At 51.1% G+C, this 21,101-nt stretch overlaps 1 protein-coding gene across 1 annotated transcript; it reads right to left on the reverse strand.

Moving 5' to 3' along the window:
* Positions 1 to 7,596: 7,596 nt before the first annotated feature.
* Positions 7,597 to 9,850, reverse strand: LOC144108489 (uncharacterized). The gene is made up of 2 exons (XM_077641710.1): positions 9,082 to 9,850; positions 7,597 to 7,613 (listed from the first exon to the last, which is right to left on the reverse strand). The coding sequence occupies exons 1-2, from the start codon at positions 9,848 to 9,850 to the stop codon at positions 7,597 to 7,599; spliced, it is 786 nt and encodes a 261-aa protein (XP_077497836.1).
* Positions 9,851 to 21,101: the final 11,251 nt, after the last annotated feature.

The raw sequence follows: 21,101 nt of genomic DNA on the forward strand, positions 1-21,101 counted from the left end.
AAGATGGAATCGGTTGGCTGTCGTTTGAGGGACGCTTGTGGGTTGCGCGAGGGCACTTTTGCACGGGTAGAGATGTCGATAAGTCCATTGGAATGCCCTGTTCATCATGCCATGCGGTTTGAGGCCCAGCCGGTGGTGTAGCGTTGATGGCTATGTGCCCAGGTGGCAGATCACTTACGAGCAGTTCGGCATTTCGGGAAGGCAGGAGGGCTGCATCTGCCGATGAACCGGGAGCGCAAAGCTGGACCTGGCGCCGCGGATCAGGTGTCGACTGCGTGGCAGGTGCTGCCACGAGAGACGCAGGCAGAGCTAGCTCCGCCAGCGTGGCAGCGGAGGCACTAAGCCTAGCGTCAGTGCCCAGCCTAGCTGCACTCATGCATGGCTTCCAGGAGGCCTCAGGCGGTGGGAGGACGTCCGGAGCTTCTTCAGAAGGAGAGGATACAGTTCTCTTCAAATAGGGCACGTATTTACGTGGATGGCGAGGTTTTTCTGAAGAGCGATGTGCAGCCCCTTTAGCAGGGACACACTTCTTTGACCCTTTACCCTCAGGCTGCAATTAAACGCGGTGTCAGGGATGGTTGCCCATGTGGGTTGTTGATTTACCAAGGACAGCCGTAGTGCTGGGCGGATAACAAAAAAAATGTAGGGCGCTTAAGCTTCGTCTTTAACAGCAGGACGCGACAGCGTGTTGCAGCTTTTCCAAGGAATCCAAGGAACGCCACCGTCCGTTCGGCGCGACGCCTTGCCCGGACAATTTAAAGGAAACATATCCCGGTGGACACCTGAACCGCGCCGTAAGGCAAGGAAAATGAAAATAAAATTGGCTTTAAGGAAAGGAAATGACGCCCGGCTCACATAACTCGGTGGACACCCAAACCGCGCCGTAAGTGAAGGAAAAGCACCCCTCTAAGTAGTAGTAAGTGGTTTCATTAAAATAATAATAAAAAGGAAGGATAAGATTTTTGCTAACCCCGGCATCTGCCATCGATACTAAAGCACCAGAGCGGGGGAGCGGAAATAAAAAATAATAATAATAATAATTGGCTTTTGGGGAAAGGAAATGGCGCAGTATCTGTCTCGTATATCGTTGGACACCTGAACCGCGCCGTATGGGAAGGGATAAGGGAGGGAGTGAAAGAAGAAAGGAAGAAATAGGTGCCGTAGTGGAGGGCTCCGGAATAATTTCGACCAGCCGGGGATCTTTAACGTGCACTGACATCGCACAGCACACGGGCCCCTTAGCGTTTTTCCTCCATAAAAACGCAGCCGCCGCGGTCGGGTTCGTACCAGGCGACCACCCGGGGATCTTTAACGTGCACTGACATCGCACAGCACACGGGCCCCTTAGCGTTTTTCCTCCATAAAAACGCAGCCGCCGCGGTCGGGTTCGTACCCGGGGATCTTTAACGTGCACTGACATCGCACAGCACACGGGCCCCTTAGCGTTTTTCCTCCATAAAAACGCAGCCGCCGCGGTCGGGTTCGAATCCGGGTACGAACCCGACCGCGGCGGCTGCGTTTTTATGGAGGAAAAACGTTAAGGGGACCGTGTGCTGTGCGATGTCAGTGCACGTTAAAGATCCCCAGGTGGTCGAAATTATTCCGGAGCCCTCCACTACGGCACCTATGCTTCCTTTCTTCTTTCACTCCCTCCTTTATCCCTTCCCTTACGGCGCGGTTCAGGTGTCCAACGATATATGAGACAGATACTGCGCCATTTCCTTTCCCCAAAAACCAATTATTATTATTACTTACATTGAAATTCTTCCCAAACACAGGGGAAACCGCAGTTTGCACATACTGAACGTGTACAGTCGCCCCAGGGACTCATGTCGTCAGATAGCCACGCTATTTAATAATTTTATCAAGAGCGCAGGTAAGGACCCCCTCGTCATAGCCGGTGATTTCAATGCGCCCCATCAAGCATGGGGATATCACTTTAACAGCCCGAAAGGTAGGAGGATCCTTGAGATCGCTAACAGAGGAGGGCTCACAATCTTAACGGATCCCCTTCAACCCCCCAGAGCGGGCAGCAGAGACACCTGTCCAGATCTCACGCTTGTGAAAAACTGCCTGCAGGCCACCTGGTCTAACACTGGCGAGTCCCTGGGCAGTGATCACTTCATCGTCTCCTGCACTGTTCAGGGAGTTAAATGTCGGAAACCATTTGGCAAGGCTAAGATTGTGAACTAGGACAAGTGGAGAGAGGAACTCGCACGTCTCCAGGACGAAGATATCACTGATATTGAGGCATGGACAGCGCTGCAGATGAAAACCGTCGCCAGGCACTCTACGACAGCGAACACCACGGAGGAAACTCCGGCAGTTGACCCGCACCTGTTACATCTGTGGGAAGCCAGGAGATCTCTGACTAAAGGTGGAAAAGGCAAAAGTTAAATCGCAAGCTGAAGACCAAGATTGCAGAACTCACCAAAGAAGCGGATGACTACGCACATAACCTCGCTAACCAAAGCTGGCTCAAGCTGTGTGATGAGCTCAACGGTAGAATGGGCACGGCTAAAGCATGGGGACTCCTCAGATCCCTTATCGAGCCGAACTCAAACCTGAAAGAGCAAACAGACACGCTCTGTAACGCCTTGCACAGCTATAAAGGGGACAACGAAGCCCTCATTGCAGAACTTGCAAGGAAATTCCTCGATCTGGGATCCTCGTACCCTCTCCCTGCGTATACCGGTGCACCCAATGAAGAGATGGACCCAGACGTAACGGTTGAGGAACTGAGGGCGGAGCTTGACGTCATGCGTAAGAACACCGCTCCTGGACCGAACCAGACAAACACCAAGATGCTCTTTAATATGGATGACATCTCTTTAAGAAAATTAGTGAAATACTTCAACACGCAGTGCTGGCACAAGGGCCAGATCCCCGACTCCTGGAAATTGGCTTTAGTGCGATTTATTCCCAAGACCAATAAGCCATGCGATATTGATCATTTACGACCGATCTCCCTGACGTCGTGTCTGGGTAAACTGTTCGAGAGGGTCGTGAACGCCCGACTGAAACGACTCCTGAGTAAGACTGATATCCTCCCTGACACGCTGTACGGGTTTAGAGAAAAGCTGTCTACGTAGGATATTCTCCTCCGTATCAGAGAGGATATTCTAGACAACCCCGGCAGATGTCAGGTCAAGGCCATCCTTGCGCTCGATTTAAAAGGGGCATTTGACAATGTTAACCACCAGGGAATACTGGATGAGCTTAACAGCATCAACTGTGGTGACCGCACATATAATTACGTGAGGGACTTTCTCTCCAATAGAAAAGCGTCAATAAGTATTGGTGATCCGACCTCCTCTCCATTCAATCTAGGTTCCAAGGGCACCCCGCAGGAACCGGTCTTGTCTCCGCTTCTCTTCAACCTGGCCATGCGTGGGCTACCAGAGAAGCTAGACCACATCCAAGGCATTGAGCACGCTATATACGCCGACGACATTACGATCTGGTGTTGCAGCGGGAATGAAGGGGAAATTCAAGGCCAGCTTCAGGAAGCAGCGAATGTCGTGTGCCAGCATGCGGCGAGGCACGGGTTAACGTGCTCTCCCGAGAAATCACACTTACTCCTGATCGACCGTGGCAAGAGGCAGAATACGGAGCTTTTGCCGTCCACTCCCTCTGTCGCCATTACGGTCCAGGGTATGAGCATTCCGATCAAGAAAGAGATCAAGATCCTGGGAGCCATCACACCCAGCCGCAACACTAACACCACTACAATCAGACAGCTCCAAGCCTATTACGAACAAGTCTCTAGAATGCTACGCCGGGTAATCAAGAAAAGAGATGGGCTAAGAGAGAAGGAGGCCCTAAGATTAGTTCAGGCTTTCATTCTCTCTAAACTAGCATACGCCACCCCGTACTTACGGCTTAGCAAAAAAGAGAAAGACCAACTAGATGTTATTATTCGAAAGGCAGTTAAGACGGCGCTGGGACTCCCTTTATTCACATCCGCTAAGCGCTTACTACAGCTGGGGATCCATAACACCATCGACGAACTAATAGAGACCCACCGTGTAAATCAAATTGTCAGGCTCTCAACATCTAAGCCTGGCAGGAAAATATTACAGAAGCTGAGAATCAGTCCACCCCGGGAAGTCGCTGACAAGGTCGACACACCCATGCAGATGAGATCACACATTACGACTCACCCCATACCAAAACGCACGAATGAGGAATATAACAGAGGACGGAGACTAGCCAGAGCTAGACACCTCTCTAAGCGCTGGGATGGAAACAAGGACACGATCTGTATAAAATGTCGTGAATACGTTGACGGTCGTTGAAGAGTAAGCAACCGATGAACGAAGAACAACTGAATTTAATACTGGGTAAAAGAGAAAGCTTACAAAAAGGTTCGATGCGTACAAGGTTCGTTTTGCGACTGACGCTTTCGCCGTTGTCCCGTCGCTCCCACGGTCCGAGCCGCCAGACACCTCCCCTCTCGCCACTCGGGGACTCCGGCGTTGAGAGATGCTCTCCAGGGAGAGCGGCCTTGCGTGGCGCAGGGGGACGCGGGGCGCCCTCCTCGAAGGGCACAGACGGTAATAAATAAGTCCGAATGTTTCCGCAAAGCGGGGAATCGGTCTCAGAGGTCGACGCACGGAAAACCGTCTTTCCACGAAACATAACGTTCACAACACATTCCCGCCCGAAATGGCACTGACATTTCACAGCCACACTCACTTCACAAGCTCTAACGGATAGAGCAGTTGAACTGGACGACGCAGGGTTGCTCCTCCGGGAAGTCGCACGATGCATGACCGCACTCGCCCGTCACGCCCGGGAAAGGTCGCGTCAATTAGTGCCATCTTCCAGAGCTGTCTTGGCTGAAGAGATTCTTTAAGCAGCACAAGATCGCCTGCCTGTAGACTCCGGGTGGGGTTCTTTCGGTGAAACTGTGATGCTTGCAATTCCTTCAAGTACTCATTCATCCACTGCCGCCAGAATGCGCGCAGGAGTCGAGACCTGTTCGTGAACATTTGCCGTAGGGTCGCACCAGTAATGGCATTCAATTCGACATGCGGCACATCTGGCAGTGAGGTCAGCCTCTTGCCGGTGAGAAACGATGCCGGGCATAGCGGCTGAGGTTCGTTTGCTTCGGTGTGTACGTGCGTGAGTGGACGAGAGTTGAGGATGGCTTCCACTTCAATTAGCGTTGTGGTGAGCTGTTCAAAATTGAGACAACTTGTTCCTAGCGTTTTCTTTAAGGCTTTCTTTGTCAGGCCGACAAGTCGTTCGTAGAAGCCGCCCCACCAAGGCGCGCGTTCCACTATGAACTTCCACTCAACTCGGCTGTTCGCGAAGTAGTTTTTCACTTCGTCGCTTCTGATAATGCTCCAAAGAGTAGCTAGGTCCTTGCTTGCCTTCTTAAAGGTAAGTGCATTATCACTGTAGACAGTATGAGGTACACCTCGTCGGGCGATAAATCGGCGGAAAGCCAAAACAAAGGAGAGTGTAGAGATGTCACTCACCAATTCAAGGTGGAGCGCTCGGGTGACGCCACAAGTGAACAGAGCGATGTAACACTTTGACGCACCATTCCCCTTGACAAGTAAAGGACCGGCGAAGTCAACTCCAGTCACTTGAAACGGGTGAGCCTCTGTTATTCTGTCCCTTGGAAGTGGCGCGCAGACCTCGTTGGCTGGTTGTGCGTGGTAGCGTTGACAGATAACGCACTCCTTGACTATTTTCTTTACCAGCTGTCTTGCGCCAATCACCCAGAATTTTTCTCTGAGTTGAGTCAGAGTATCGCGGATGCCTCCATGCAGCACTTGTCGGTGGCATTGTTTGGCTATAAGCATGGACAAGTCACTGTGTTTAGGCAGAATGATAGGGTGCTTGCTGTCATAAGTCAGTTGGCTCTGTTGAAGCCTTCCGTGCACTCTAAGAACACCGTGACTGTCGAGCTGCAAGGACACATTTTTCAGCGGTGAGTCTGAAGGGATTCTCTGGCTCTTTCGTACGCACTCTACTTCGTTGGCAAATCTAGTCCGTTGTTCATGAAGAATCCAGTATTCCTCTGACCTCTTTAGCTCCTCCGTTGTCAGTGGTCCGGATTCGCTTTTTTGGCGTCGTATTTTCGCGACAAATCGCAGCACCCAGGCGGTCACCCGAGCCAAGCGTGAGAAGGAACTGAAATGTCGCATTTCCGTCAAGGCGTCCGCTGCCGGTGTGGTTGCGGCGGCGGGTAGTGCCCTCGTTTCCCTTCTTCGCTCCAGCTCCGCCTCGGTGTATGTAGGCGCGATTCCGCACTGAGGCCAGTAGCATTCCTCCATGCAGATCCATCGTGGACCCGTCCACCAAAGCTCGTTATTCGACAGCTTCTGTGCGGGTAGACCGCGGGTAAGGAGATCTGCAGGATTCTCCTTTCCTGGGCAATGCTTCCAGGTAAATTCTCCAGTCAGCCTCTGAATATCGACCGCGCGATTGCGTACAAACTGCTGCCAGCGATCGGCGTTCCCCTGAATCCAATGTAATGCGATGGTTGAGTCTGTCCACAAATGGACATTTTGGGGAGGTTCCTCTAACTGGCCGAGAATGTAGCGACCTAATCGTGCAGCCAGCAGGCATGCCGTTAGCTCCAGCCTAGCTAGGGTAAGTTCCTTAATTGGAGCGACCTTAGATTTGCTTATTAGTATTGTCGCACTACCTTCCTCGCCATCTGTCGTCAGGTAGGCGACCGCTCCATAGGCGACTGGGCTCGCATCTGCAAAAATGTGCAGACTGGTTGCTGCGTCTCCACCTGCTTTTGCCTTGTAGTATCGCGGCACCTTGACCTCGGGGAGGTAAGACAGTTCGTCAAGCCACTTTGACCACTCCGCTGCAATTCCTTCGGGCAGGGCATCATCCCATTCGATATTCAGGCGCCAAAGTTGTTGAAATAGTACCTTCGCTCGTACAATGAAAGGGGATAGCCACCCTAGGGGATCGTAAATCCGTGCTGTGGTTTGTAGGACGGATCGTTTGGTGGGTGGTTCTGTCGTGGAGATTCTATCGGTGCAGGGGCAGAATGTTAGCAAGTCGGTACTTGGTTCCCACGTGAGGCCCAACACCTTCAACACTCCTGATAGATAACCCAGCGGCTTGGCTCCCTTCGAGTCTTGCTGAAACCTCTGACAAAGCTTTTCACTGTTAGATGCCCATTTGTGCAGCTGCATCGAGGCCGCTCCGAAAATGGCGTTTGCCTCGTTGTAGAGATTCAATGCGGCCTGTTCGTTTTCGGCTCCCATCAGTATGTCATCGACATAAAGGCTGCGTTGCAGTCGACTAGCAGTGATCGGGAACTGTTCTTCCGTGTTCTTTAAGTGATGTTGGAGAGTGGCAGAGAGCAAAAACGGACTGGCAGTCGTCCCGAATGGAACTCGTTTCATGCGCCACGTCAGAATTGGTGGAAGTGGACCACCTGGCTCAGGCTTCGTTTCGTACCACAAAAACGCAGGGCATCTCTGTCCTCAGGTCTCACTGAGATCTGTAAAAACGCCTGCTCGATATCAGCTACGAGAGCTATCTTATGCCTGCGGAAGTTGAGCAGCATGCCCACAAGGTCGGCCGTTAAATTTGGACCACTTTCCAGGTTGTCATTCAGAGATTTTGCTGACCTGTTGTGAGACGAGGCGTCAAAAACAACACGCAGCTTGTGAGCGCCGCGGATTACAGCCTGATGCGGCATGTGATATACAGTGTTTGCGCCACTGTCGTTCGTTTCGACGATCTCTGCCATATTCAGTGCGCTGTACTGTCTTATAGCCGCATCATAATCATTCAATAGCTCTGGAGAGTTCTGCAGGCGTCTTGTCAGCTGGTGTAGGCGTCTGAGAGCAACCTCTCTGTTATCCTCTAAAGCCGTAACAGGTTTCCAGGGGAGGGCTACCTCATAACGACCCCCCTTCAGCTGTACCGTGTCCTCAAAAAACTCCACAGCAGCATTTTTTCCGGTCTTTGCCTCATTGTCATTTATCCCAATCGATTCCAATGTCCAGAATTTCGTCAATATGTCAGTTGTGCTTATTTCCGTGACCGAGGTTCGCAGGGTGATCGTTTGCATGCAGTGGGGCCCTTCGTCTATGCCTTGAACTGGTCCTTGAATGGTCCAACCAACAGCTGTTTCAAGGGCTCTCAGTTTTCCGTCGATCTTTGTGGATCGGCCGGTCGTTAGCTCCCAAATGTGATCGGAACCTATTAAAAGCCCAATGTTTCTAGGCCCTCCGTCGTTGGTAAAATCGGCGGGTTCGTAGCCGAGTATTCTCAGCCTGTCCGTCAGTGTCACGGGTGGTGTTGGGATATACTGATCGCAAATTACGTCTGTCTCCAGAACCTCCAGTTCGCAAGTTTTCCCCTTTTTAGTTTTCACCTTGACCATAACTCGCCTGAATAATTTTTCTTCTTGGTGACCGCCAAAGACCCCCACGGTCAGCATTTCTTCTCCGAGAAGTCTGCATCCTATTCTTTTCGACGCTTCCGATGTGATGTACGAGCGTTGGCTTCCGCCATCGAAAAGGACTCGCAGTTGCGTCCAGGTTTTTTGGCCACCACAGTTAACTGCCGCCGTTTGCAGTAAGACGGTCCTCATGGGAGCGGATTCGGATCTTGTTGTCGACGTTTCAAGGCTAACCTGTGCGTTTGTGACTCCATTAGCTGTTTCTCTTTTGCGAGCTACCAAGTAGGAAGGGTCACATGTTGAGGTAGCGTGTCTCTTCCCGCACTTCATGCATTTCATGTACACATTACAATTTCTTGAACGATGCCCTTTTCGTGTACACTTAAAGCATCTTCCTGCCGCTTGTAGAAGTTGTTTCTTTTCGTCTATGCTTTTCTGTGCATCGCATTCATGCGTCTGATGCTCCTCAGCCTTGCAGAAAAAACAGCCTTCCTTCGTTATATTTTGGTGCAGGGCTGCAGCGGTCGAAAAAGGCTTATTCATCTTTTTGGAAGGCGGCTTCGTTTTCTCCTTTCGACTGTCATTAGCGCTTTTAGTTATATCCATGTTCCTTAATGCAGCCAGATTTTCTCGACTTTCCACTTCGACCCTCAGGAAAGCAATAAGGCGTGAAAAGGACGTCACAGTACCTTTTTTAGTTTCGTTAGAGCCTTCCGAAGCGTCGTCGGTCGTTGATTCCTCGTCCTCGTCCGAGGAGCTAGTTGTCGCGATGAGGCATTGACGGCTGTAGTCGAGAAGGATGTCCGTTGGTAAAGCTCGTTGCACAATCGGCATGAGCAGTGAGCTGTAGGAGTCATGCTTTTGGCCCAGTGTCTCCAAGCCCTTGATGTGCGCAGCCAGAGTATCGTACAGGCGACGTAGTCCGCGTACGTCGTCCGAAGAGCGAACTGGCAGTATATCAATCAGCTTCTTCATATGCTCTTGGATTAGGAGCTCTTCGTTGCCGAAGCGCTTCTTGAGGAGCTCTACGGCGTCGCTGTAGCACCGTGCGGTTGGTGGAAGTCCGGCGAGTGCAGCAGCGGCGTCACCTGTGACCGATGCCCTCAGGTAGTGGAACTTGTCGACAGATGACAGTTCTTCGTTCTTGTCGACTACTTGTTCGAACACTTCCCAGAAGGGCTGCCAGTCGTGTCGCCGTCCGCTGAATCTCGTGAGCTCCAGCCTTGGCAGTTTGAGCCTAATCTTGGAGGTCGTTGTGGCCTGAGCGGCGTTATTCTCGTGCTGAGTCGTTGGTGGGTTTCCAGTCGGGTTGGAGATACACTGTTGCAGCTTTGCCAAGACGGTTACGATGCGATCGTTGTATTCGAAAATCTGCTCGTACTCCGTCTCGGCCTGATCATCATCCAGTATCTCCTCGAAACGACTGTTCACAGCGTTGAGCTCAGCATGGAGAGACATTAGTCGAGCGTGCAAGACACTAGCATCGCTCTGAGTTAGCCGATCTAGACGCTCGAGGCATTCCTTGATAAGCTTCGTTACTTGAGTGCGCAATACCTTTCGCTTCTTGCAGATGTGCTCCATCGTTGTACCAGTACCTTTGTGGATCACCGGAATTGCTTCAAATAACCAAAGGATGAGACGACTTCATGTAGCAGCGTTGGATCTGTTGAGATGACAGGCCACAATAAGGCGAATATCCACGGTTCGTTGTTCGCAATTTCGTCTCTTCACTTCCCGTCCCGGGTTTCGGCACCAAAACTTTTGTATAAAATGTCGTGAATACGTTGACGGTCGTTGAAGAGTAAGCAACCGATGAACGAAGAACAACTGAATTTAATACTGGGTAAAAGAGAAAGCTTACAAAAAGGTTCGATGCGTACAAGGTTCGTTTTGCGACTGACGCTTTCGCCGTTGTCCCGTCGCTCCCACGGTCCGAGCCGCCAGACACCTCCCCTCTCGCCACTCGGGGACTCCGGCGTTGAGAGATGCTCTCCAGGGAGAGCGGCCTTGCGTGGCGCAGGGGGACGCGGGGCGCCCTCCTCGAAGGGCACAGACGGTAATAAATAAGTCCGAATGTTTCCGCAAAGCGGGGAATCGGTCTCAGAGGTCGACGCACGGAAAACCGTCTTTCCACGAAACATAACGTTCACAACACGATCTACGTCGATGCGGCTGGACCCGTTAACGAAGTCGCGGCAATTGCAGCAGTTTCACCCCGGGGGGATATCATTGCAAGCAGTCTTATCCAAGCGGTGGATACCACATCGGCTGAAGAAGCAGCTATCGCACTAGCGATATCAAAGAACAGCGAGGCAACGGTTATGTCCGACTCACAAGCAGCGGTACGCAATTACCTCAGAGGCCGCGTTGGCGCTCCGTGTTGGGAAATTTTGGAAAGGTCTAATCCTTCCAACATCCAGATCTTCTGGACGCCAGGGCACCTCTCAACGACGGGCAATGAGGCGGCCAACACAGCTGCTCGTTCTCGTCCTCCGAGCATCTGGCACGCAGCCTCTCTCTGACATAGTTGACAACCCCTCACCCTTACTAAGCTACGCAGAAATTACGGAGTACTATAAGATCACAAGAAGGAAATATCCTCTTCCTCACAAAACCCTCAGTAAATATGAAGAGCACATAATCAGGCGACTACAAACTAATACTCTGCCCAATCCTTACCTAATGAGTAAATGGTACCCAGAAACCAACCATTCGTCCTGCCCCTTCTGTGGAGCAGTTGGCACACTCTTTCACGCGGTTTGGGAATGTCCAGAAAACCCAGACTTGGACAGCAATCCCGATCCGACTCATGAGCGCTGTGAGGCAAGCCTTCATAGCCACAGCCCACTCGACCAGAAATCGCTGGTTGAGAGGGGCCGGATTATGATGACGACCAATGGGTTCTCGTACTGAACCCACCCAGTTTTTGTGCTCTGAATAAATGTTTTTCCTCCTCCTCGGAGCCCATCGGCGGCATGGTTGTTTTTTCTGCTGCCTTATAAGTAATTTTCATTAAAACGAATTGACTGGCAATACAAATATAAAAAAATTAGAAACATTCCCCGATGCACCTTGGTTTCGGTGACTGTTGGCTTCCTTAATATATTTGTCAAACGAGCCCCTCATTTCATATGCCTTCTCTGCTAATAGCTAAACGGGGGTCTCGGTTCTGACAGTCTTGATGCCATAGGTAGCATAAGAGGGTTCTCGCACAGCTTCCGCCCCCGCCGTTAGATGACGTTCTACGTCACACTCGCGGTATTACAGGACGTGCTACGTCCACCGCTATGGACGAGGGTGGCGCTGGTGAACACTCTCTAGGTTCGCTTGCACGCAAGATATAAATACCCATGAAAGCAGCAGATTGGACAGCCGTCGCCGTAGCTCAGTTGGTAGAGCACCGGACGCGTTATTCAGAGGTCGTGGGTTCGGATCCCACCGGCGACATGGTTGTTTTTTCTGCTGCCTTATAAGTAATTTTCTTTAAAACGAATTGACTGGCAATACAAATATAAAAAAATTAGAAATATTCCCCGATGCACCTTTTTCGGTGACTGTTGGCTTCCTTAATATGTTTGTCAAACGAGCCCCTCATTTCATATGCCTTGTCTGCTAATAGCTGAACGGGGGTCTCGGTTCTGGCAGTCTTGATGCCATAGGTAGCATAAGAAGGTTCTGGCGCAGTTTCCGCCCCCGCCGTTGGATGACGTTCTACGTCACACTCGCGGTATTACAGGACGTGCTACGTCCACCGCTATGGACGAGGGTGGCGCTGGTGAACACTCTCTAGGTTCGCTTACACGCAAGACATAAATACCCATGAAAGCAGCAGATTGGACTGCCCTCGCCGTAGATCAGTTGGTAGAGCAGCGGACGCGTTAGGCCACATTCTCACAGCCGGCCTCCTCTACGGCGCGGCGAAGATGGAGCCGAAAACCGCGGCAGCAACGGAGCGGCGCGGTGTCCTAATCGAAATAGGCGCCGGACAGCAGCAAACAAGTTAGGGCGGGTGTTCGCTCCTCCCACGTTTCTTGGTTTCTCCCGCGTGGAAAAAAAAAAACGGCGGTGGCGGAGTCCGAAGGAGTTGCCGAACGTGCGGTGAAAGTCGTATGTCGTCTGCTTGCGCGTTGCTTTGCTTGACTATTATCGCAGAACAAACATGCGTTGCCGCAAGCGGTGGCAAAAGTTAGTCAGTTGAATAATTTTGCGCAATTCCACATTTTTACAACGAAACACCACGCGTAAAGCGCCAAAACATATCTATACGAATATAGCAAGCTACTATTAAAGCGCTGCGCGCACTGCAGTCACATTATTCTGGCCAAAGTGAACGAAATCGAACATATGTAGGGGGTAATGAACGCTGTTATCAATACAGGAATGGTCTGTGAGGGCTTGCTAGATTGTTCTTTATACTAACGTTCGAGAATTAGGCTAGCAAAAGAGTTTGGAGAATATTTCACCAGTATAGGCTAATTGAAGCAAGGAGGCCCTAAAAGCTAGCAACAAGTAAACGGGGTTTCAACGCAGCTTTCATCGCAGGAATCGGCTAAAAGCCGTCAGCTCGGCGGGTTGGTGGCGGCCTTCGACACAGCGCTCGTGTCGTCGTGTTTGTTCCGTCCTCGTGTTTTTGCGCGCTGTTTTACCATGGATAGTAGTAACCAACTTGCTCAGCTTTCCGTACTTCTTCTTCTAATATTATTCCTATATACGCTTTTTTATTACTCCGTTGTTTTGATCTCGCGTTTCTTGATCCTCTTTACTGTCTTTGCGTTGTTTTTATTTGAGTTTGTTTTTCTGCTCTTTATCTTATCTGCCCCGTCACCTCTATTCTCGATTTTGTCTTCTTCACCTGAATGGTTGTTCTTTTTATCAGCCATCCCCTTCTCTTCTGTTTAAACCTGGTAACAGGCTTTCCGTCCCCCAGTTCGCTACCGTCCCGAACTTCCTCTGTTCGCCATAGTCCACGGGCCGTGTTATTTTTTTTACTTTTTGTCTAAGTTAAGGTTCGTTCTTCGGGCTCCACAACAGGTGCCCCACCGTCCGAGGCGGTATAACAGACGAGATCAGGCAACACTTGACTGAAGGAAGGCAAACTGAATCTGTATACAGGAATTCACATATTTACAACAGAATAAACGGCGAGTGATTACGTGGAACTGGCTGAGGGGAAATCTTCCCTCCTTGGCATCGCCGAAGATGCAAGGGATCGAAATCTAGCTCAGAGAGAGAGAGAGAGAGAGAAAAAAACTTTATTTGGGTGCTTTCAAGGGCTTGGCGTCTCGAGGCCTCCGTCGTCTTCACTGCGCTGGCGACTTGAGGCCTCTTCTGTGAATCACACACGCACACGTTAATTGTAGACTGCGAAAGAAAACCGCGCAGGAGATTCAACAAAGGTGACCGTTTCACACATTTCTTGAAAGCAAGACAAATTATAAAATAATGTGAGTCTATTTTGTGCTACCGTTAAACAGTGAGACTCTTGCAGGGTTCGCTGGTCTGTTTCAACCACACCCCAAACACGAGGTGAGCAGTGTATGTCAAAATCTTCTGACAGTTGTTATGCTTTCATATATTTATCTCTTATATACTGCCACTGCTTTGTCGCAGTAGCAACAGAGGAGCAAGTTAATGCCCAAACAGCCTCGAAACTGTCGTTGACAGGAAAGCTTGATATTCTCATTAGAACTGCCCGAGTGGCAGTGTTTGGCGATTATGAAACTGCATGTCTAAATAAGCAATTCTGACTGTTGGAAAAGCAATCGAGATAGGTAGAGTTGCCGGGTTTAGCGCGGGAAATGTTACAACCGCGGTGAAAATGTAACGAATGTTCGCAAGGCGCCGAATTTCTCAGCAGATGAGCTGCGAAACGTGACCTATTTTAGCTTAACTAACTCCGATTCACTGTTTGAAACATCTCTGGTACCACCATTTCATGTTAGAACACCAGGTTTGAGGATTTTTACGCGGTAGTGGCAGTTTTGTCTTCCGAACGGCCCGCCGCCGCATTGCGCTCTATGCAGCCGAACGGGAGAGTGTGACCCAACATGTTGCCGTCGCGGGCAGTGTCCTTACCCTGAAAGCGGAGGAGGCGAACGGGCATCGAGGCACCCTAACGTGCATGCAACGTGCTAATTAAGCGCATAACTGCGCATGCGCAGCTGCGTGCATAAAATGCGGAGATGACACGGCACCCTATCAGTCATTTCGCATGGGTGACCAGTAGCAAAGTCTGGCTGCTGTTCAGCGGCGGTATCAACAGGTGATCGATTTCTGGCTACGTATAACCTGGCATAGCCGAGCTAAGCCACTGCCAATTTTGTAGCGATAGCTACATTACGGTAGCATTTCGAGCATTTAGCGTGGCGGTCGCACGTGACGGTGGCAGTGGTGGCGGCGCCACCACAACCACGTGGTTGGTCACGTGACCAGCCACGTGGTGTGGTGCAGCTGCTGCTGCCGGCGGCATGGCGCGCCGGCGAAACCCAGCTGCCACGGCTGTGCCCATGCGCCGTGAGAAGGAATGCGCAGTGAAATGGAGCGGCGAAAGACTGGCTTTGCAATTCAACTGAGCATGTTCCACTCGGCCGGCAGCAGCTATCGCGGCCCTCCAGGTTTAACCACAGCTAACCAACGCCAATTTTTTTTACAAATACATACCGAAAAAGTTTTGTGACTCTTTGGAAGGCCATTTTTCTTAAACTCAAGGCGGTAGGTGCCCGGTCGCCATGAGGTATAAAATTGTGAGCTGCCGAGTGCTGACGTCACGGCCGCCATGTTGAGCCTAATCGTAACTAAACATTAACCTAATTAGGTGACATTGGTGTCTAGCATGTTCTACTCATTGAGCCCGTTACCAGTATGCAATTATCTAAATCATCACGTCATCTATTAATTAAATATTAGCAATGAATTTAAGCCTAACCAAAATAAATATTAACTTCAATAGTTAACATAGGTGTCTAACGTATTCTACTCGTCTAGAGGATTCCAAACATCTATTTCGTTTTACGTTGATATCATTAATTACTGAATTATAAGCGATTAAACATAGCCGCGTGACAAGTTAATTATGACGTCACAAAATCATTGACCTCGCCATTTCGATTACAAATGACGTCACCAATCAATCAGCAATTGTGTTGAGACTCCGTGATTTCTACCGGGGGAGAGCGGACGTGCGTTCGAGCACAAGTTGAATTCGACGGATCTTGGATTTTAGCTGAATCGACAGCACTCGACGCCTGGACACCGCGGATATTGATTTTCCCAAGGTGGGCCCACGCTTTCCTCATTTTATGGGATCTTGTGGTCTTCGACGAGCCACATGGTGAGCTAAGCCTAAGGCTAGACCTAGCGGCGAGACGCCACCGGCGGCGGCTCCGCTCGAAGACTGTATCAGCCATGATGGAGACCGTAGATGGTGCGGACTTAGATCCAGAAGAATTGAACGTGCCGGGACAATGGGACGTCAGTAAGAAGAGAGGTAAAGCGGCCCCTCTGGTGAACAACGAGGGACGCCATGTGGAACGGCAGCGAGCCGCCGAGAAGCTCGCAGGGAGGAAGATGGCGGCACAGTCGGTTGAAAGGCACTTTGCCCGAATCCCGGACGGCGCCGAGAAAATATTCATGAGACCGCACGGCGGTCTCGTACGTCTGATGAAATATGGAAGTGCGTACTTGGCTGGCGCTATACTTCGGGGTGCTGGCGTCAGCACAGACGCGGCCGGAGAGGATATCTCGATGAATGTGAAGCAACATTCCATTCTCGTCGCCACCGTCAGCGCGGAAAGGAAGAAAAAATACGCCGACTTGAAGCTCCTCGAGTTCGAAGGGGAAAAGATCGAAATGACTACGTACGTAGCTATGCCGCAGGACTGCGGGAAAGGCGTCGTGCATGAAGTCCCTTTGTCCTTCTCGGACGAAGCTATTTTGAAAAGGCTGCAAATCTACGGAAATCCTCCGGTTCTGGGAGTGCGAAGGCTCGGAAGAGAATCGAGGACAGTTTTAATACTGTTCGAAGACAAAGAGGTACCGCGGTGGGTGAGACTCACGCCCGTGGCGCAACGCTGCGCACTCTACCGAAAAAAGTACGAAGTTTGAAACCCCTGCGGCCGGCTCGGACACCGCGAATACGTCTGCCCGGACCCCGAGAATGTGAAATGTTGTGGCTGTGGCATGGAACAACTGCCACAAGACCATTTATGTGAGCCCAAGTGCCAACTGTGCAGGAAAGGACACCCGCTCGGTGACAGAAAATGTAGAGAACTCTACCGTGTTCCTTATGAGGTGAAGAAGAGACTATGGGAACGCAAGATCAACATGCAACAGCAGCAGGAACTTCAGGAGCAGCAAGCCGGAGCGACCGCCGAGGGGAATCCCCGGAGCCGTTCCAAGGTTAGGCGCGGAAACGAGGAATTTCGCGCCAGAAACGACTCCTTCTCGAGGCTGGAGGAGACCACCGGAGGGCAGTGCAGCGCAGCCGCTCGAGCTCCCTCACCAGGGGGCGCCCCGGATCCACACCCAGGGGGAGATCGAGTTCCAGGGACCCGGCGAACCCGTAGACTCACAAGCGGAATCCGAGCGGGGATCGAAAAAGTGTAAGCTTTGGCAGTGGCGTTTCCCAGGCAAAAGATAAGAAAGACGAGGAGATCGATAAATTAAGGAAAGAGGTTATGGAGCTTAAAGAGGTAATTAATAAGCTCCCTCAAGAGCTACGTACACCAAAAGTGCAGCCGCGTACGGCGTCCCCCTCTCCCCACAGAGCGCAACCAAACTTGGCATCGAAACCAACCCCCCCGCCCCTAGGGCTGCGACTCACACGCAGCCTGCGGCACCGTACGAGGAAAAGATGATTGTAGAATTGGCTAGACCGGCCCCAATGAAACGCAAAGGAGAAGACGCTGATCCGTTGGTGGCACTAGAGGAAAGATTAGAAGCCAAAATCGAAGCTAAATTCGATTCTTTCATGGCCCAAATTATGGGCGCAATCAATCAGACTCAGAACCAGATCCAAGCCCTTACGGGCGAAGTACAAAGACAAAGGGCAGAACTAGTTGCCATTGGAGAATGGCAACAAAAAGCTGAGGAAAATATCAACCAGCTCCAAAATGGCCAGAGGCGCACCAAGTGAGTCTATAATCTGGCAGTGGAACTGCCGCGGCTTCCAGCGCAAGCGGGCGTTAGTGCAACAATACTTGACGCTATTAGATGAGAAACCGTTAGCTATAGCCTTGCAGGAGACGGGCAAAGCAGCAAAACTATCGGTGTATACCAAGCTTTTCCACGTGACAGAGGTAAGAAATCGCGCGTCACAACGTTGATTAAGAGGAACATTGCGGCAATCGAGCACGAAATCAACTCGAGAGAAATTGAGGCAGTGCTACTGGAAATTCTTACGGGGCGAAAAGAGGAACCGAGCGTGTTCCTATTGAATTTTTACAGTAACCCGAAGCAGAGAAAGGTGAGGTCAGGGCCCTCTTTCGCAAAGCGATTAAGGCAGCCGGAACTAACCCCCTGCTAATAGTCGGTGACTTTAATGCAGCGCACCCAGAATGGGGTTCCGCTAAACAAGACCCTAAAGGCAGGCAGCTATTGGAGGACGCGCACGAGCTGGGACTCACCCTACACACGGACCCTAGCAGTCCATCCAGGGTGGGTAACAGCGTCTGCACAGGCACCTCTCCTGACCTGACCTTCTCCAAAAATGTGACAGATCTGAACTGGCAAAATTCGGAACAAAATTTGGGCAGCGATCATTTCATTCTGGCCTCGATCCTTAAAAAAGGAGTGAGGACGCGTCGTGCGCGTCAACCGAGGGTTACGGAATGAGAATTATTTACAGAGAAGCGAGAGAAAGCTGCCACAGGGAGGATCACAAACATAGAGAAATGGACGGAGGCCCTCAGGCGTCACGTTGGAGAGGCAACAAAGACGCTTGAAGGGGACGATGCTCTGAGATAGTCGATAGCAGACTGCTTACATGTGGGAGGCAAAGCATGGTATGGAGCGCAGACTGAAGAACCAAAAATGGAACCGAAATCTCAGACGGAGGATCGCTAGACACAACAAAGAAATTGAAAATTATGCGAACAGAATTGGTGCAGCAGATGCGACGAGATGGAGGGGGGTATGAGCCTTTCCAAAAAGTGGGGTCTGCTGATACACCTATTAGACCCGACTAACTCGAAAACCCAATCGGGAATTAGATTATCAAAAGCTAGGCACGCGTTTGATGGAACAGACGCGGAATTTATGTACAAACTCATCAACATGTACTTTGGCGATACCCATAGTACCCCCCTCCCTAGCATACGACGGAACTCCCAACGAGGAGCTCGACGCACCCATCACGGAGGTGGAGGTCAGGGCTGAAATATTGGGACTAAGAACGAAATCGCCCCCGGCCCTGACGGGATAACTAACAAAATTTTAAGAAACCTGGACGATGACTCCATCAGCGCTCTGACGGAGTATATGCAAGAAATTTGGGCCGAACGCCACCTGCCTCCGCAGTGGAAGGCGGCAAACATAATTCTAATCCCAAAGCCTGGCAAACCTCCTAAACTAGAAAATCTAAGACCAATTTCTCTAACCTGATGCATGGGGAAATTGTTGGAGCGCGTAGTCCAGACGAGATGGACGCGCTTTATGGATCAAAACGGCCTGTGGCCGCACGATATGGTCGGCTTCCGACCGGGCTTGTGCACGCAGAACGTGATGCTCCGACCCTAACATGACATAATCGACTCGCGTTCTAGAGACGCCAAAGTAATTCTCGGCTTGGACTTGACAAAGGCTTTTGATAATGTTACACATGAAGCGATCCTCCGCGGTCTCCAGGATATCGGAGTAGGCGCGCGAACATGCGACTACATCATGGACTTTCTGTCAGACAGAACTGCTTGTGTGAGGTTCCAAGACATTGAGTCTCCCACACTGAACTTAGGGAGCAGGGGCACGCCGCAGGGCTCGGTTCTCTCCCCGGTACTCTTCAACGTCGATGCGGAACCTCCCCGAAGCCCTGAGGAGCATAGAGGGGCTAAATTTCAGTATGTATGCGGATGACATCAACCTCTGGATTAACCAGGGGAGCGATGCCAGCATCGAGGAACGCCTGCAGGCGGCGACGGACACTGTCGTGGACTGTGCTGCCAGTAGGGGTCTCTCATGCTCTCCGCAAAAATCGGAATTACTCGTCTATAACCCAACATCGCTCCGATGCAAGCGCAGCTGGGAATTTAACATTAAAGTAGAGGGGAAACCAGTTCCCAGAATCCAGAAACCAGAATCTTAGGACTATTCATTCAGAAGAAAGGATATAATGATGGGGTAGTCAAAAAGCTAGAGGGATTTTCCACCCAAGCCCTTGGCATTTTTAGAAGGGTCGCGCTGAAAGGACGAGGTCTGAAGGAAGGAAGCTTGCTTAAACTAACCCAAGCATACGTAATAAGCCGCGTGAGCTATGCCACGCCTTACTTAACCATCAGGCCGGAGGAGAGGAGGAAATTAGACTCACTCATACGGCGGTGCATAAAGAGGGCCCTGGGCTTACCAATTAGCACCCCCACAGAGAAGCTCCTCTTCATGGGAGTGCACAATACCTGGGACGAAATAACGGAGGCTGTCAGAATTTCGCAGCTCGAAAGATTAAGCCGAACGACCACGGGCAGAGCTATCCTCGAAATGGTAGGCCTGCAAGGAGATAGGGGACTACGAGGTAAATCGAGCATCCCGCAGGACTGCCGAGCAAATATAATCATTTCCCTCCTCCCTCGTAACATGCATCCCATATTCAACACGGAGAGGAGGGAGAAGAGAGCAGAAGCACTAATCAGACGCTTCGATTCGATGGACAGCAAGTCGGGTGCGTACGGGGACGCGGCAAGTGGCAAGTCTGGTGCGGCGGTCGCCTCGGTGGTCAACGGCCGAGGTGCCCCCGTATCGGCTGCCACCATTAGAAGCCGAAATACGGAAATGGCGGAAGAAGTTTCGATAGCGCTCGGTTGCGTTTGAACGGAAGCCAACTTTATAATCAGCGATAGCAAAACAGCCATCTGGAATTTCGGAAAGGGTAGGATCACGCCGGAAGCGGCAAGGATTCTGGCCGGTAGAAACCTCAACAGAAAAATCAGTCTAATTTGGACCCCCGCACACGCCTCCGTTCCTGGCAACGAGGCGGCCCACGAGTTAGCCCGAGCTCTCTACTTCCGGGTGGCTGTGGAGCCGCCCGACTGCCGGAATATGAACGAGAGTCTGCAAAATTACACGGAGACTGCTGAAAATTATAGGTTATGCAGGAGACTGGTGCCACCGCCGGACAAAAATCTAAACAATAGGGAAGCACGCCTTTAAGCTGGTAACTTCATAAACCCGGTTAAACCCGGTCTGGGCTTATCATATTCAGACTGGTGATAGAAAAAACGATAAGTGCAAGCACTGTGGGGAGAGAGGGACCATCGACCACATAATCTGGGAATGCGCTAGCTTCCCAGGAGCTAAAGCAAACATAAATTGTAGACAAGCCTGGGAAGCCCTGCTGCAGAGCGAGGTCTCTGCTCAACAGCAACACGCCATCCGCCTGGCCACCGAAGCCGCGAAGAGTCAAGACCTCTTTGCCTGCTTGTGATCGCGGAGGTCCCCGCCACCGTCCTCCAGGCCTGCGTGCCGGGGTCGGGGAGTAGGGTGCCTCCTTATCTGGTGGAATATT

Source organism: Amblyomma americanum, chromosome 10 (assembly GCF_052857255.1).
Source record: "Amblyomma americanum isolate KBUSLIRL-KWMA chromosome 10, ASM5285725v1, whole genome shotgun sequence".
Classification (NCBI taxonomy): Eukaryota; Metazoa; Arthropoda; class Arachnida; order Ixodida; family Ixodidae; genus Amblyomma; species Amblyomma americanum.

Excerpts from the sequence above, each read along its gene's own strand:
- LOC144108489 (XM_077641710.1), bottom strand. The coding sequence starts at position 9,850 with ATGTCTCTCCATGCTGAGCTCAACGCTGTGAACAGTCGTTTCGAGGAG.